This window comes from Arvicola amphibius, chromosome 11 (assembly GCF_903992535.2).
Source record: "Arvicola amphibius chromosome 11, mArvAmp1.2, whole genome shotgun sequence".
In the NCBI taxonomy this organism is placed as follows: Eukaryota; Metazoa; Chordata; class Mammalia; order Rodentia; family Cricetidae; genus Arvicola; species Arvicola amphibius.
In genome coordinates this window covers 103,894,827-103,913,253 of record NC_052057.2, presented here as the reverse complement: position 1 = coordinate 103,913,253, position 18,427 = coordinate 103,894,827, and the positions used below count along the sequence as shown (strand labels likewise).

Genomic DNA, 18,427 nt, shown 5'->3' with positions numbered 1-18,427 from the left:
CTAGGTATGTAATATTAAATGCGGTATTTGTATAAATTGCAAAAGTCAGCACCCAGGACGGAGCACTGGTAATCACCATGCTAGATTCCCCTCTCATAAGTAGGGAATAGTACATTGGTGTATAGCTACTGTAGAATATTAAATTTTAGGAGACTCGGTATAATGGCCTTTTTGTATGGTTTGATAACTGATGTATGTGACTTTATATGTGTAGTGTGATATAAAAGTCCTGTTGTTTTCTGCTTACTTATTGGCCTGTGATAAACTTGTATGAGTAGCTTCCCAGTAAGATCGCTTGCTCATTTGAAACAATTCTCAAGCCACACTAACTTCTTTATATATGGAAGTTTTCAACTCCTTTCTGTAAGGTTGAAACGGAAGAGAAGTGGAGACCATTAGACCATATCCACACTTTGTTCTGCAGTTTCATTAGGGACGTAGACTCATTTTACATTATTGAAACCAGTTTTACATTTGAATGGGTTTTTTTTTTAAAAAAATGTTATGTGAAAATAATTAGACGGAACCCTGAGGCAGAATGTTTGCTAAACATATGTTTATCCCGCTGCACTTTGATTGTGTTTATGTCTAGTTGTTTACCGTGTCCCCAGCTGCATCAAAGAGTTCTCTGATCTTTACTGCCTCTTCCTTTCTAGGATGACCACATCTGTCGACGTCCTTGTGTCTATTTGTGTCATCTTTGCGATGTCCTTTGTCCCAGCCAGCTTTGTTGTGTTCCTGATTCAGGAGCGGGTCAGCAAAGCGAAGCACCTGCAGTTCATCAGTGGGGTGAAACCCGTCATTTACTGGCTCTCCAATTTTGTCTGGGATATGGTGAGGACATAAGACTGTCCATCTCTGTCTGAATCTCGATGGGGACTGTAGACTCATGGGGAGAAAGAAAAAATAGCCTGTCACTAACACCAGGGAGTGTCCCATTTAGTCCAAAATTATATAAAATAGGAAAAGGGAGAGGCCGCTGAATGCTTCCTGGACACCAAATATATAAACTAATTGCACATCATGTGATCATCTGACCACTGTGACTACAGTGACTGCCAACTATCACCTCACATTTCTTATGTGAAAACGTTGGGTGCTCACTCTCCCTCCCTCCCTCCCTCCCTCCCTCTGTCTCTCTCTCTCTCTCTCTCTCTCTCTCTCTCTCTCTCTCTCTCTCTCTCTCTCTCTCTCTCTCAAAAAAGAGCATTTACTGGTCTCACAGAAAACCCGAGTTTACTTCCTTCCACCACGTCAGGCTCCAGGGGATTTGACACCCTTTTCTGGTCTCTGTGGCTGTCTGTACACATGCATGCAGATAATTGCATACGTAAATAACTCTTTATCTTAGTCAGGGTTACTATTGCTGATGAAACGCTAGGACCAAAGCAACTTGGTGAGGAAAGGGTTTATGGCTTACACTTCCATCAAGGAAAGTCAGGACAGGAACTCACCCAGGACCAGAACCCGGAGGCAGCAGCTGATGCAGAGGCCATAGCTAGGCACTGCTTAATGCTCAGCCTGCTTTCTTATAGAACCCAGGACCACCCATCCAGGGATGGTCACTGCTGCAGTGGGCTGGCCCCTCCCCCAATCAATCACTAGTTGAGAAAATGCCCTACAGCCAGATCTTACAGAGGTGTTTTCTCAATTGAGGTTCCCTCCTTTGAGGTGACTCTAGCTTGTGTCAAGTTGACAGAAGGGGAGCCAGCACTCTCTAGAAACAAGACTAAACTGAAGGACCTCTATTAAAACCCAAGCCAGTGCCTCCAGCTTACCTGAAAGGTTTTCACCTAGAGTCAGAATGTTTTTCACCTTCCTAGGGAAGCCACTTGCCACTGAAAACTCTATAAATTATGTCAGCACCTTGTCCATCCATTGCAGTATATTTTTGTATTGGCTATACTATATTGGTTTTGTTTGGATCAATATGAAGGTCTTCATAGAACCCTGAAGTTCCAGTTATTGGTAAATGATCTTGATCTGTAGTCCCCCATGGCCCTCATTAATTCTGAGCTACCCAGGGCAGATCGAATTCTTCTCCCAACAAATGTTTCCTCAGATATGTGAAGACAACTCTCACTTAACAAATCTTCCTGGCAGACAAGATGGTATATGAGAACACACATGATTCCTAGGATGCTGTGCAGATATGAGTGCTGATGATGAGATTGCATATGCTAATTACACCAAGTGTCTGCCACCTGTCACTCTTCTGATCTGATTGCCCTTCCATGACTGCGCTCCACGTATTAATATTCCTTCTGAAAAGCAAAGCCCAGAATTAGCCTGTGTTCGGGCCATGGTCTGAATGGTTACGAGTCTAGGGAAAGCTAATCTTTATATTATAGTCTAGAGCTAATCTTTATATCATAGTCTAGAGCTAATCTTTATATCATGGTCTAGAGCTAATCTTTATATCGTTGTCTAGAGATAATCTTTATATCAAGCTTTTTACTGCAGCTCGAAGTACGTCACTTAGAAGCAGCACTGACTTATTTCAACTTGGTAATGAACAGAAACCTATTTAGTATGAATTACTGTTAATCAGGGTCTTGTCCATCCCGATGCTAATGCATAGTATCAACTGTTTCAAACCTGAACATTTTTTTTTAAACACTGGTAGACTGCATCTCCTAGGCATTCGTTTGCTTCCTTTTGTCTCGACCCAGCAGTTCATTCTTTTCAAATGTCCTGAGTGCTCATTATACGTCTGAAGGTGCCTGGCTGTGCCTGGTAGGGGTCACTCAGAGATGAAAGGACAAGTCCTTGTCCTCAGGGTATCACTTGTGTGCACATGTGTTTTCTGTCTCTCCCTGCCCAACAACCTAGAATCTGCTGCAAGCCTCTCTTGTTTGAGTTGTTGATAAACACATTAAGACTAAGACAGTCTGAAGCTGCCCTTCTTCTGTTATCTGCCAACCCACTCTCACCTCTGTGCATATGCCCTTTCTTCTCCCTCCCTCCCCTCCCCTCCCCTCCTTCCCTCCCTCCCCCCATTCCTCCCTCCCTCCCCTCTGTGTGTGTGTGTGTGTGTGAGAGAGAGAGAGAGAGAGAGAGGGGGGGGGGGGAGGAGAGAGAGAGAGAGAGAGAGAGAGAGAGAGAGAGAGAGAGAGAGAGAGAGAGCTATGAATTTTCGTAATTGTCCCTGGGTCAAGTCTTTATTTCTTCATTTTCATGCTTGAAGCACTGTCAAGACAGACTGTAAAATTACTCTCGGTGTGATGAAACAATTTTGACATTCATGTTATGAGTGCTTATCTCACAAATAGATTACATGTGAGATTGAACTTGGGCAGGCCATAATATAGCATTAATGATGAAACCGACACAATCTTCCCTGGGTAGAATAATGGAAGCTCATTTGCCTCCTGTGAAATTGAAATGCCTCTGCCTGAGAATCCATCCTTCAGTAAGTTTACTGAGCGTGACACCTTGGCTTAGCTGTAGGAGAGACAGAAAGGGCATGCAGTTTATAAAACCAGCCAAGGGTAAAATGCTTGTCAAACTGTATTGTCCAGAATTTTGATTAATAGTTTATGTGGCTTCATTAATTCAAAGTTATTCTCCAACATGTTTATTTGTCCTTTCTTGTCCGGTGATGTTGAGGACTTGGGATGTGACTTAGGGGTCAACTTTATTTTCTTATTTTTTTCTTCTAGTGCAATTATGTGGTTCCTGCTACATTGGTCATTATCATCTTCATCTGCTTCCAGCAGAAGTCCTATGTGTCCTCCACCAACCTGCCTGTTCTAGCCCTTCTGCTTTTGCTGTATGGGTAAGGCAAATCTGGGTGACCATTCTCCAAGTGGGAAAGGCATGGGGTACCCACTGCTAGAGGAAAGGCAAAAGATTCCAATGATGCTTATGTTTGTGCCTTACCAGGTGGTCGATCACACCTCTCATGTACCCAGCCTCCTTTGTGTTCAAGATCCCCAGCACTGCCTATGTGGTCCTCACCAGTGTGAACCTCTTCATCGGCATCAACGGCAGTGTGGCCACTTTCGTACTGGAGCTTTTTACCAACAATGTGAGTGCCGCAGGCAGGGCTCCTCCAGCCAGCTTCCTCTCTGGTGCCAGAGGACGGTGGTTAACCCTGACTGTATCCCCCTTGTCACCTGTAACCTTGACACCACTGGCCACTCTGCCTTTGCAGCTTCTGCTTCTTCTCTGGTTTATATAACTCTATTTCCGTCCTGCTGTGCCTTGTATTTCTCTGCTCATGTCTTTTCTGTTTCCTTTGATTTATTGTATTATTATTATTATTACTACTACTACTACTGCTACTACTATTTCTCCTTCAGGGTCACTTTGGCAAAGACTGACCAGTCTGTCTTTACTTTCCTATTTAAATATCATTTCTGGGTAATGCCATTCAGCCTTAAGGATTTTATCCCCATTGCAGTATCTTGTTTTTATCTCTCTGATCTGTGCTTTGATAGTTCCTTGGAACTCCAGTTCTCAGTGCCTCGAGGATGGCTCCATTTAAATTATGTATAGATAGCGCACACTAGAGACACTGTTACAGTCTTTCCCATTAGATCCCGTTTCTCTTGTCACCCCTGATGTACTTGATGGCATCTCTGCAGTTGCTCATCATCCCTGATGCCTTTCTTGATGCCATCCTAGATGCTTTGCTGTTTATTTCCATATTCATCTGCACCCTTCTAATTTCAGATCTCATAAACAAGGCTATTGCTTTTGCTCTGAAACCTTAGCTCAGCACACAGTGCCTTTTGTGGGTGTACTGCCTTTGTTAGCCAGACATTGTACCACATCCCCTCCCAGTGCTCAGTAATTTCAGCTGAGTTTCCCCTTAAACCACTGCATTCCTGCCTTGAAATGACCTTCTTCTATCACAGGACCGGGGAGTGTCTGTCATAGCTCTAAGATTTAACTCCAGTGTGAAACTTTCCTCATTTGCCCTAGGGGGTGTCTGCTTTCTTTTCTCTGGATTGTCAGAACCCCCAGTTCTTCCTTCAGTGTAACACACGTTTGGTTATGGCATCATTTCAAAGCTCCTTTTCTCTTAGTGAGACAGATGTTTAACATTTGCATCCTCCATGCCCAACACATCCAGCAAATAACAACTTACTCAACTGCTGGATTTTTTTTCCTCTTTTTATTTTATGTGTATGGATGTTTGGCCTGCATGTCTGTCTGTACACCATATGTGTATAGTGCCCGAAGAGGCCAGACAAAAGGGTTGGATCCTCTGTAACTAGTTAGAGCCAGTTTTGAGCTCTTCTGGGTGCAGGGAACCAAACCCTGATCCTCTGTAACCACTGAGCCACTTCTCCAGCTCAGGTGGCTTGATGTTTAGTTCCCATGGCTTGATATTCAACCAACCGTGTCTTATGGGGTCATGGGACATTCTGATGTAATTGAGAAGATGTTTTTGAAATTTCACCAAAATACTGAAACTCAAATATTGACCTAGATATGAACGGTTTGCTCTTACAATGCTAAGCTAATGTTTTGTTGTGGATTTGTGTCTGATTAAAAATAACCCAAAGTTAAAAGTTTGTTTCCTTTCACATACTTGGCATCACTCCAGGTTTTCCGAAGAAAATGCCTGCTGCCGCTTCTTGGTATCTGAATTCAAAGGTCCAGGGAACTGGATGCTTTTCTTCACAACTGTATCTCAGGCTTAGACTATGAATGATGTATGTTTCTCTCTCCACCTCCAGAAGCTGAATAACATCAATGACATCCTGAAGTCTGTGTTCCTCATCTTCCCACATTTTTGCCTGGGACGAGGGCTCATTGACATGGTAAAAAACCAGGCGATGGCTGACGCACTGGAGAGGTTTGGTGAGTGAGGCAGTAGCTGCAAGACCAGCTTTCATGGAGTTCGCAGTTTCCAAGGGCCTCAGCAGTCCTATGGCTGCCTTAGGAGGAGGGTGGGACTGGGTACTGGATGTCTGTCCCCCAACACCCCTCAAAGACTGATACCAGCACAGCTGGTCTGTTAGGAGTCTCGCCATACAGCCATTTATCTGTGCTTCTGATAACATTGACATAAATGAACAAACAACCAACTTTGGAAGCAGGAAAATATTGGTGGTATTTGTTGAAACATAATACCCTGATGCCACAAATGAGTTTGTCAAATCCCCGGGAAAAGCAGTCCATAGCTGCACCAATTAGATAAGGCCAGGGATTCAAAAAGGAATACATACACTTTGATTCTACTAAAACCAGAGGCCTGTAGGTATGCTCATATATTGTGTTTCACATATTTGTAAAGAGATATTTATTGAAGTTCTTTTCTGGTTTTATAATTGTTGAAATGTCTGCTGCTGTTCTGTGATTATTATTCATTTGCAGGTTAATTTGGTTAGATGGGACATGCTACTTAATAAACTTAGAAGAGGGACCTTTTCATTTTGGTGATACAAGGCATATGGAGAATTTAGGGATATTTTTCTTAAACCTGCTAACAAGTCCCTAGGTTACATTAAATGCTGCAGAAGAGGGCATCTTTTGAATGCGTTTTCTAACATTTGTTACATTTAAAACTTAGAACTAAAAAAAAAATCTGACTTTAAGAATTGGTCAGGATTATTGACCTTATTAGACATGATTGGGTTTTTTTGAGGGGAGGAGGGTCATGACTCATTAAAAAGAAAATCTTAGCAATTCTACTGGAATTACAGATCTAATGCAAATAGGCTCTGAGATTCTGACTGACGCCATCTTGTTCTGTAGTTCTCCAAATGAAATCTCAAAAGTAGCCATTCTTGTCATGGGCGCATGGGTGGTGGGTGGTGGCCATTGATGTTTCTAGAAAATTACTTGAATTTGACCCCAGAACCACCGAGGAAGGACTCTCTCTCTCTCTCTCTCTCTCTCTCTCTCTGTCTGTCTGTCTGTCTGTCTCTCTCTCTCTCTCTCTCTCTCTCTCTCTCTTCCTCCGTCCCTTTCCTCCCTTTCTTTTCTTTTTTTCCTCCTTTTTTTTTTTTTTAAATAGAAAAGGTAGTCCTTTAATATTTCAAGAGTTTAAAAAGCCGTTTACACTAAACTAGCCTCTCAGGTTAAGCATACAGTTTACTAAGTTAAATGAAAAACAAACAACGAAAGCTCCCCACAGCTCAAGCACACCCTCTGTGCAGATCACTATCCTCGGAACACTCAAAGGGACTCTGCCTCAGAAACAGGAAGAAGGGCCATGCGTGATTCCCATATCTCCCCTCTGACCAGATGTTCGCCTTGTGTCTCACAGGGGAGAATCGCTTTGTGTCTCCACTCTCTTGGGACTTGGTAGGACGAAACCTTTTTGCCATGGCCGTGGAAGGGGTGGTTTTCTTCCTCATTACTGTCCTGATCCAGTACAGGTTCTTCATCAGGCCCAGGTGAGCTTTTTCTCAGAATTCTTGGAGTAACTGGATGGGAGGGGCAAGGGTGACTACACTGAGCTGTGCTCACACAGGTAAGTGGATTCTCCTCCTATTGTGAGCATCCTCAGCTCCCAGCCCCTTAGACGTAATGGTGATCAGTGGGCTTGATAATGTTGCTTTTAGAGACATGAATTTTACCTTGGAAAGCAGCTGAAAAGTTTGATTTTTTTTTTTTCTTAAAAATGTTTCTCCTAAGACCTGTAAAGGCGAAGCTTCCTCCTTTGAATGATGAGGACGAGGATGTGAGACGGGAGAGACAGAGGATTCTGGATGGCGGAGGACAGAATGACATCCTGGAAATCAAGGAGCTGACCAAGGTGAGGTCACGAGTGTGAACTCAGACAGCCTGTTTTCAGGTTTCCCCATTTCATCTGCTGACTAGCAGTTTGCTGACGTGCTTAATTTAAAAAATAAGCTTCCCCAAATGTGGATCTACACCAAGCTTCGTCAATTCTATTTAAAATACACCATGGGGAGTTCTTAATTAAAAAAAAAATCCTACTGAGAATACTTCTATAATGCAATACCCACTCTCGGATTTATTTATTTTGCATATTTACGTTTATGGTAGTTATAAAAACATACTAACATTGTGTGTCTAGCCAAGGTGCAGAGAATAAATGGTTGATTTTGAGTTTCATAGCTCAAAAAGCAACTCTACCTCCATTGCTCAGAAAAACAAGGTGTATTCATCTCTTTCAAAATTCCATAACCCTTAAATTTGGCTTTACTGTATTTGAGACATTTTATCATAGATTTCTACCTTATATAATTTAATTTGAAAATGTATCACTGTTTTATTTTTAGAGACTCATGATAGAAATAAAAAGAAATCCTATTTTGAGTTTCAGAGTCAGTTAAAAGCTACTGTCACAGAGGCAGAGTAAGGCTCTCGGCACATGCACTGTGTGGCATAGCCATTTGATGAGCTGTGTTTGGTTATGGGTGTGGTCTAGAGTCCCCTTGCCCACAGTTGTAGAAGAGAATCCTGAGTCACTGAGGTCCATGGATTTATGTGTTGTGTTGCTTGCAGATCTATAGACGGAAGCGGAAGCCAGCCGTTGACAGGATTTGCGTTGGCATTCCTCCTGGCGAGGTAAATGCGCTGTGTCTGTATTGTGCTCTGTCTCTATTAATTCAGACTGTATCTACCAAATCAAACAACAGCAGTCTGTGACTATATAAAATGACTTTTAAAGGTTTCTTTATTTTTGTCTGTGAGAAATAGTCATGGACAGAATGAGAACCTCTTGAGTCAAAATAGGACAATTTTTGGACACTCCCAGGCCGTATAAAAAAGCATGCACAGCGTGCTTTAGGGGATCCATTGAGAGAGTAAAGTTCAAACAGGGTAAAAAAAAAAATAGAGTTTTCACCTTTCGTAATTTTTGAGGGTTTTTTTTTTTTTTTTATGTTTTTAGGGTAGTTGTTAGGTGGTGAGTTGTGACCAGTGGCTTTCTCTACTGTTCTTCACGGATTGACCTTGGTCTCAACGTAATGACTCAGTTATTGTAAATGTACCCACATTTAACATGGTGCATACATAAACATGTTCTCTCCTCCACCCTCGTTCTCTCTCCGAATACACACGCACATGCACACACATGCACGCGTGCGCACACACACACACATGCACGCACACACACACGCATGCATGCACACACATACACTGATATCTGAATATTGAACTTCTCATTGGTTCTTAAGAAAGATGCTTTGGGATCAATAGCAAATCAGATCCAAGCCTAGGATGCTGTTTTATTGGGCCATTCAGGCTGAGATTTAGAGGTACCTCAAGTGGCTCACCTCATTTTGCTTTTCAGTGCTTTGGACTCCTGGGTGTTAACGGTGCTGGGAAGTCATCAACGTTCAAGATGCTGACTGGAGATACCACTGTGACCAGAGGGGACGCTCTGCTTAACAAAAACAGGTGAGAAGAGAAGCCTGTATTCGCTGTGCAGAGTCCCCTCTCAGCTTTAAGAAATATACTGTTAGATTCTGACTATCCCAGTATTCTAGTTCATAAAAACATTCAAATTTCTTAGGTCAGAAGCTCAGAATCACCTCTAACTCACCACCTAGAGATAAGCACTGTTTTTATATCTCCTCAGTTTTACTCTTCCCTAACACTTCATGTTGGTATAATTTACAGACATATAATTTACTTGTTTTGAGAGAACAGATCTGTGCTTTTTTTTTAGTAAATTTATGGAATTATGCAATCGTAACTGAGTCTTATTGTCAGTATTATTGTAGAGTCAGGAACGTAATAAACTTAGCGATCTCCTCCCATCTCTTGCTGATTTTTTTTTTTTATTAGCAATCTAAAGGAGCCTTAAAAGAATAGAGATTCTGGGAATAGTGATGACTCCCCAGTCTTGCTCTAGCTCCAGGTTCCTGGAACTTGCAGACATGACAATAGCTGGCATATTCTTAGGTTTAGCTAAGCTACTGATTATGCAACTGGTTTGGGCAATATAGCTGTGAGAGCCAGGCACAGTGACCATGGGGTACCTGGGTTAGAAGTCTTGAGAAGGCTGACCCAACAGTACTAAATAAGCAGAAAGGACTGTGCCTATGTGTCAAGTTCGCGGCTATCTGGAAGTGGCTGAAAGGCAACCATCAGACTGGGATATGGAAGGCCCAAATTTTTAGATAATAGCAGCAGCTGTTAGCTTGACTGGCTTTATAGAACCTAGAGGTCATCCCTGCAGGTATAAGTAAATTATCTGTCTGTGTATTTTTTTCCTGTTACCATGTGCTAGAGGGTCTATAATAAGCAAATAGAGAAGCAAATGGCAGTCCACACTGTGTATTTAGTGGAACCAGAATGTTTGGAACATGAATGTTATGGCTGAATCAATGATTGAGGAGCAGAAGGTGGAGAGCTCATACCCAGCATCTCTGGGCCTTGCGTGGTACCCCATGGTCGTGACAAAGACTAGAGTTTAGTCTTTTAAGGGCACTTGGTACATACGGCCAGATCACAGAGTCAAGCGTGGGATGGAGTCTTAATGCTAAAGTTCCAAATAGGATAGATGTGACCGGGGTTGTTGGCAAAGACTGTACTACAGTTGCATAGACTTGTAGGCAGATTTTTCTGTCTGTCCTGTCAGGTCCCAAATCAACACACAGAGACCTACTATTAAATTATGAAAACTCGGCCAATAGCTTATGCTTGCTATTAACTAGCTCTTAAAACATAATTAACTTATTTTTATCAATCTACTTTTTATCTCATGGCTTTATCCCTTTTACTCTGTACTGCCCATGCTGCTTCCTCTCCATCTGGCTGGTGACTCTGTCTCTGCCCTTCTTCCCAGCATCCTCTCTGCCCTACCTAGCTCTTGGCCATCCAGCTTTTTATTAAACCAGTCCGAGTGACAAATCTTGAAAGTGTACAAAAAGATCATTCCACAACATAGACTTGTTTTGAAAGCAGACCAAGCCTGAAAGTTGAAGTACTCATGAGTCAACAAGACCTATTCAGGGTAGAGACAGGACCTTTACTTCTCAGAAGAGTTGGCATCCTGGGGTCAGTAAGGCTCTTCTCCCAAACTTCAGAGGCCGGTCTAGGTTTTGTACAAGCACACTTCTTTTAGGAATGCCAGGCCACATTGTCTCATTGGGGAATCTCCAAGGACTTAAAACCTGACTGGTTCTGTCTTCCTTTCCAGCATCTTATCCAACATCCATGAAGTACATCAGAACATGGGCTACTGCCCTCAGTTTGATGCCATCACAGAGCTGCTGACTGGGAGAGAGCACGTGGAGTTCTTTGCCCTCTTGAGGGGAGTCCCAGAAAAAGAAGTTGGCAAGGTATTGTGGGAGCCAGAAAGCCGGACCTGTCTCTTTTGGCACCTTGTGTCTCACAGCTTCTTCACACGTGACGGCAACCCGAGACCACGCCCTTGCTCATGCTTTAGTCTCTCTCCTGGTGGGGGGCGGGGGAGGGTAGGCATACACAGGGTAGGGTGCAGGGAGCGAGTGCAGGTCCCACCACATGAACCTCTTCTCCCTCCTTTGGGTCCTCAGAGGTACCTGAGACTCGAGTCCTGCCTAAGCAGAGAACTTTCCTACGTGACTGTAAGAAAAGCATGGCTGACAGTACCCAACAGAAATCAAAGTGTCCGTTATCTCTCTAGGTTGGTGAATGGGCGATTCGCAAACTGGGCCTTGTGAAGTATGGAGAGAAATACGCCAGCAACTACAGTGGAGGCAACAAACGGAAGCTCTCCACAGCCATGGCTTTGATTGGGGGGCCTCCTGTGGTCTTTCTGGTGAGTGAGTGTGTGTGGAAGGTGGCGGCTGTTCTTCTGTGGTGAATGAGCGTGGCTTATCTGAAGTCACATACAGGCTGGTCATCGCATGCTTGGTATGGTGACGGCAAGTCAATCTGCCGTTTTCTGTAGGACAGGCTTGGAGAAGCAGAGGGAAGCTTCTCCCACAGAGCACACTCTGCCGGATCTTCCCTGGCTCCCAAATAGACATGCTCCAGGCACCTTGTTTCCTTGCCTTGGATGGTCCCTATTAAGTATGGCTGAAGCAGAGCGTATTATTTTCTTGGGAACATTCTTCATGACTTGTGACTGTGTTCATCCTCCAGAGGTAGGAGTGAGAGTACTGCTTCAGGGTGACCACAGTAGCCACTGGACCATAGTTCCTCACAGACAGATAAATAAAAACCAGATCAGACTGGGCAGTGGCCTTGGACCCTCATTTTGTAGAAAACCCTGAAGGTATGGGAAGAAGCCCTGAGCTGAGGCTTTAATGTTACCTTGACCATGTGAAGATGAAATTTCTAGATTAGCAAGTGTCTTAGAACAAGGGGTGACCTAGGAAAAAATATTGAGCATCAGTTTTACCTAAACTTTACTAACTTCAAAAAGTTTTAGACAAAAAGGTTTCTTTTTTCCGTTTTGTTTTGAGACAGGGTATCATTGTGTAGCCCTGGCTGTCCTGGAACTCGTTATTCATTTTATAGACTAGGCTGGCCTTGAACTCACAGAGATCCACATGCCTTTGCCAACTCAGTGCTGGGATTAAGGGTGTGTCTCACCATACCAAGCATGATCTTTAGCATTAAAAAAAATTCTTTGATATTTTTTTCCCAGCAAATAATTAAACTTGTTTTATTCTAATTATAGGATGAACCAACCACAGGCATGGACCCCAAAGCTCGGAGATTCTTGTGGAATTGTGCCTTAAGCATTGTCAAGGAGGGGAGATCTGTAGTTCTTACATCTCATAGGTCAGTACTGCAGAGTCTTGGCTTCTAAGTGGTCTATTATTTGGCTTCTATTTGGTCATTAAAAAAAAACCAGAAAATAAAGGCAAGGACTGAAAGTTATCACCTGGAATTATTCCACTTCAGGATTGTTATTATCATTTGCCTCTATATGTTCCAGAGAATTCTTATGCAAAGCTATACACAAGTATTTTATAAACAAAAACGTCATTATAATGTGTGCGTTGGGAACATTATTTCAAGTCATAAAATTTAGGTGTGCCGTCATTTCTTAGAGCTGGATTGTATTTTAGGAAGATCTGCTTATTTATGTAGCTTCTCTTCGTGCAAATATTTGGGTTATTTCTACCTTTTCACAATTGTAAGGCCTATGACAGGGAAGAATATCATTTCTGTATCTTGGCCAGAGAGGCCCTAAGATAACGGGGATGTATTTCTCTAAAGCACCAGGTGCCGTGGTGATGCTCCGATGCTTATAGGAGCATCTCCCTGAAAGGAAACCCTCTTTCTGTTTCCCACAGTATGGAAGAATGTGAAGCTCTGTGCACAAGGATGGCCATTATGGTCAACGGGAGGTTCAGGTGCCTTGGCAGTGTCCAGCATCTGAAGAACAGGTAACAGATCATTTCTTTGGGATAGCATGTAGTAAAGTGGTCGGTGTTTATTCTTTGCTGAGTGTATATATCTGGTAGCTTAAAATAGAAACAGAACGAGCATAGTAAAAAGCCCCCGGGCTTTGAAGTATAAGTGGGCAGTAGTCTAATTCTGACTCTGCCATGCACTGGTTATGATTTGTAGGCAAGTTTCTTAACCTCTCTGAGAGGTGGTTTCCCAGGACTTTTCTGAATCTTGTTATATAAATAGTTTGTCTGTGGTGTTATGATTATGAGGACACAATGTGGCATTAACAGAAATGGGTTCACATCCTTGTCCTGCCGTAACTCAGAAGTTAACTTTGGGACATGGGCAAAGTGATTAAATTCGTTGGGCTTCTGTTTGTCTGTGTGTTTGATTTCATGGGTCCACACTGGGGATTTAATGGAATCCTGTATTCAAGGCTCTGGGCGTGGCACCACATATGGTAGATAAAATGGGTTCCTTTTCTCGGAAACTTCTCTGTAGGGCTTCTGGAGATCTCCCTTTTTCTCAGCACATGTTGGGGTTTCAGGGTTAAGTATCCTCTTGAGAAGTTTTCTGGGAATGCTCCATTTGGATGTCTTTCTCCTGCCCCCAGGTTTGGAGACGGTTACACGATAGTTGTACGAATAGCAGGCTCCAACCCTGACCTCAAGCCTGTCCAGGAGTTCTTTGGACTTGCCTTTCCAGGGAGTGTCCTAAAAGAGAAACACCGAAACATGCTACAGTACCAGCTTCCCTCCTCCTTGTCGTCTCTGGCCAGGATATTCAGCATCCTCTCCCAGAGCAAAAAGCGACTCCACATAGAAGACTATTCTGTCTCTCAGACAACACTTGACCAAGTAAGCTTTCAGTCCAGAGTACTCTTAGCTGCAGGGTTAGGATGCCTGGTCCTTCCTCCCCACTGTGAGCCCGAAAGTTCAGTCTGTCTGTCTGTGCTTTGATTCCTCGTCTCTTATTACTTCCTGTTCTCTAAGAGCGCATGCAGAAGGATGATGCTTCCTACACATGTAGTTATTGGGACTGTTGTATCAGTAGTCATAATAACGATCATTTATGGCCCATCAACCATGAGCCAGGCATTTTGCCAGGTACTTTCTTCTTTCTAACGAACAAAATATACCAAAATTGGCAGTTAATAGGTATCCAGGAAGTGTTTTTTTCTTTTCATTTTAATCAAGCCTAAGTATGCCACAGTGATGGTCGATGAGGGGATGATTGAGCAGTTGGTGATATGGGGTTGATGTAGAAGAGCTTTTTTTTTCCTGTTTTTTTGTTTTTTTAAGACAGGGATTTTTTGTAGTCTTGAAGCCTGTCCTGGAACTAGCTCTTGTAGACCAGGCTGGTCTCGATCTCACAGAGATCCACTTGCCTCTGCCTCCCGAGTGCTGGGATTAAAGGTGTGCACCACCACTGCCCGGCGTAGTATTGCTCTTGATGTTTTTCAAGTATTTTCCCCTTCACACAGGATTTTCTAGTTCATTTACTTACTCCATTCTGTGTTCTACCTGACCCAATTTCAACTTTCAACATAAGGAAAAATGCAACCATATAAATAAAAAAAAAAAATGAAACTTCAGTAACAAAAGAACACGTCAAGAGGTACTTATGAATGTCCACCTTCCTTTTGATAGGTATTTGTGAACTTTGCCAAGGACCAAAGTGATGATGACCACTTAAAGGACCTGTCATTACACAAAAACCAGACAGTTGTGGACGTGGCTGTCCTCACGTCTTTTTTACAAGATGAGAAAGTGAAAGAAAGTTATGTGTGAAGAGTCCTGTTCACACAGGTGAATGAACCAGAAGGGAGAGCTCGATCTCCCTTTGCACGGTGTCAAGTGTTCCGGAAGAAACAGTCGTGCATTTCTGTGGAAAAAAACAAACTGGATACTGTACTGACACTATTCAATGCAATGCAGTTCAATGCAATGAGAACTCACAATTCCATTACAGGGGCAGTGCCTTTGTAGCCTATGTCTTGTATGGCTCTCTAGGGAAAATGACTTGAAGTTAGTTCATTACCTTATACAGATGTGAAACTCTGGTATGGAACCAAGCAGACTGTGGGTTTGGATTCATACTTTCTGTTCCTGTGTATTCTCACTGGGATGGCAACCACAATCCATCAGATAGTCGTGGCCAGTGATAATCAAGTCAAAGGCACCATTAAGCCATGCCGAACCACAAAACTGGTTTCCTGGTGACACATCCATTGCTGGCAATGAGTGTGCCAGAATTACTAGTGCCAAGATGCTCAGAAAGCCTGAAGCTCTGAGGTGTGTCACACACACTTTCATGAAAGCCACTCTGCTGTCTGTCGACATCATTAAATATCAGGTGACAAAATGGTGCCATGTGACTTACGCCCTGCTTTGGTTCTTTCTTTGATGAGCTGCTGTTGTGGCTGCCACGTGCAAAATGTGGATCTCTCTAACCACAGGAGACCCAGTTCTGTTGTTCAGTGTTGCCTGTGCTTGGAGTCATGGGTCAGCAGGTCATCTCTCTGAGACTGTTTCAACACACATTAGATCCTTGTAAGAAGCAAAGACCAGCAGCCAACTTCTGGGGCTGCAAGCCGCTGAGTGTAGGGTGCAGCGTGAAAGAGCTGGTGCATTTACACGTGGGAGATCTGGGTCTGTTTGTCCTGACTGTCTGCTAACACAACACGGTACACTGCATCTCAAGGCCCTTTGTTATTTGACACAAATGTAGTATTATTGCTAGTATTATTTCTAACTGTTTAACCTCGAAAATTAAAAGGTGGAATTTTGATAAAACTCTTTGCACTATTAATATTATTTGGAATTTTAAGTTTTACCAATGGCTTCTGGAACCCTGAACCATATATCTAGACATCAGTGGCAAAGAAGAATGTTGGCCACTCTGTCTCATGCCTTATTTTCCTTGGTAAATTTGTAGTTGGAATGTCTAACTAGTGCCTGGTAGCCAGAAAGCAACGTTGTAGTCAACATCTCATGCCACATTTTAAGATCCTGGAGAATACTGCTCACTTTGGTTTGTTGATTGAGTACTTTTGGAATGTAGTCACCGTGTAGATACGTGGATAAAAGTGAGGGGAGGGGTAGCAGATTTTCTATGCCATATATTTAGTTGAGAGATTTACAAATATAGTTTTGTTGAATCCACTGAAAGAATAGGTCCCCCCCCCCCCTTGATAGCATCAATACAAAAGCCAAGAGAAGGGTCAGTTAACAATGAACTCTTAAGGAGAAAACAGCTAGCTTGAAATTTCTTGGATACAACTCATGCCTGTGACCTTTGAGACCTTTAAAATAATTGGCTTTGCAGGATATTTATTAGATACCCACTTAAAAACCTCTGACGGTCTCAAATGGTTCATCTCTTCAGACTAACCAATCATAAAAAAAATCGACAAACTATTCCACATGGAGTATTTTTCAGACTTCTCTAACCCAGAATTAATTTTTCCATTTGCAAGCAATGTAAAAATTTATTTCATTAATGCTCAATGTCATCTGTCTTCACACAAAACAAAAGTCTGAGTGAATTCCTGTATGGCAAAGTTCAAATGAGCTTTCACTGCTAGTTTCTTCAACTTACTCTAAAATTTAAACAATAAATTTGGAAGTATAAGATTTCAGATCTATTTTAAATTGATAAGTTTATAGAATATTGTTATATAACTCACTGCTTGAAAAGGATGAAACTGTTTTCCCAATAATTATTGGCATACCACTGTATTTTTCAGTTAGAGATACAAAATTCAAAGAAAAGTAATCTTTATTTTTCAAAATCAACCTTTTGTTGGCTTTCTTAGTACACTATTATCATATTCTAACTTTTAATTACACTACAGTCCTGAGCAAATCATTGTTTTAATTATGCTGATTTTGAGGCCATATTAAACACAAACAAACAAACAAAAAACAACAAAAACCCTAAAGCACTGTGAACTATTTTGAAAAGATTTAATTCAATGTAGATTTAAAATCTTATTCTAAAGCTAGAAACAGTCTCTAGTATTGCTACCTTTTATACTATCCAAACAGCAATCTTTCATTTTTCCTTGTATATGTAATTATTTTAGAGATTTTAAAAATCAATCCTATCTTCCAATAAATTGTCCTTCTATTCCCTGTGGAGATGAGATGTACTATGTGAGTTTAGAAATTCTCAAGTGGAAACACTTCTGATTTAACTTTTATTATTATTTTTTAATCCTGGGAAACTTACTAACTGTGAACATGAGAAAGACAAAGGAAAGTGAGTCCTCTCTCTATACATACCCAGCACACTTCATTATGAAACAAACAAACCTCAAGCTACTGTATTTCCATGTCTGTAGGGAAAGCATACGCCTCATGCCTACTACATGTTAAACATCTTCCGCTCTCTGTATAGAAGTCATGAACCTTAAGGGGTTGTCTGTTGTCTTCTCATGGTTGTATATATCAGGTAAAATTGTTCCAAAGAGCCATGTGTTGTGTAATGAGAATCACTTTGATACTGAAATACTAATTTGTACTCTTGTTACTATTTACTGGTAAGAGTGTAATATCACAGTAATACTGTTCTCATTCGAAACCGCTACATCCCTTTTTATAGAACATTTATATTTCCATATGGATTCGGTATGTTCTTTTTTCCCCTTGGACCCTAGGATGAAGCTGTTTTTGTGCTTTTTCTTCATCATTGGCCCTTATTCCAAGCACTTTATGCTGTCTGTAATGGATCTATTTTTGCACTGGAATATCGGAGAATTGCAAAACTAGACAAAAGTTTCAGAGCAGATTTCTAAGTTAAATCATTTTCATTAAAAGAAAGAAAAACTGAAAAAAAAATTTGTATTGTCAATAACTTTATATGAAGTGTTTAAAAAGCCTGTTTCTATGTTCTGAGTCACGAAATAAAGCTGTGACTGTCCCGCTGGTCTACACAGATTTACTCTGGTGCGTCCACAGCGCCATCTGCTGTCAGAGTGGTAAGGCCGGCCGAGAGGGGAAGCGCTTCTAACCAGTAGTGTCAGGTTTAGGAAAAGTTCAAAGGCTCTGGGGAAAGAACTCGAACTGCTACTTTAAAATAAGAGCGTTGTGTGTTTTCAGATCCAGCTGGGGCTGAAGAACTGCAATAAATAATGTCGGAGGGGTTTTCTAGATGG

The 18,427-nt window shown here is 42.0% G+C and overlaps 1 protein-coding gene across 3 annotated transcripts in view; it reads left to right on the top strand.

The window, feature by feature from the left end:
* Abca1 (ATP binding cassette subfamily A member 1) overlaps positions 1-18,192 on the top strand; it is a 117,516-nt gene extending 99,324 nt beyond the window's left edge. For all 3 annotated transcript variants that reach the window (XM_038347246.2, XM_038347245.2, XM_038347249.2), the window contains 14 exons: positions 657-834; positions 3,663-3,778; positions 3,886-4,030; positions 5,691-5,814; positions 7,226-7,355; positions 7,597-7,717; positions 8,434-8,496; positions 9,224-9,330; positions 11,078-11,219; positions 11,546-11,680; positions 12,548-12,651; positions 13,170-13,262; positions 13,883-14,126; positions 14,919-18,192. In XM_038347246.2, the coding sequence (XP_038203174.1) occupies positions 657-834; positions 3,663-3,778; positions 3,886-4,030; positions 5,691-5,814; positions 7,226-7,355; positions 7,597-7,717; positions 8,434-8,496; positions 9,224-9,330; positions 11,078-11,219; positions 11,546-11,680; positions 12,548-12,651; positions 13,170-13,262; positions 13,883-14,126; positions 14,919-15,059 (1,843 nt within the window). In that variant the 3' untranslated portion in view covers positions 15,060-18,192. The remainder of the gene's footprint in view (positions 1-656; positions 835-3,662; positions 3,779-3,885; positions 4,031-5,690; positions 5,815-7,225; positions 7,356-7,596; positions 7,718-8,433; positions 8,497-9,223; positions 9,331-11,077; positions 11,220-11,545; positions 11,681-12,547; positions 12,652-13,169; positions 13,263-13,882; positions 14,127-14,918) is intronic.
* Positions 18,193-18,427: the final 235 nt, after the last annotated feature.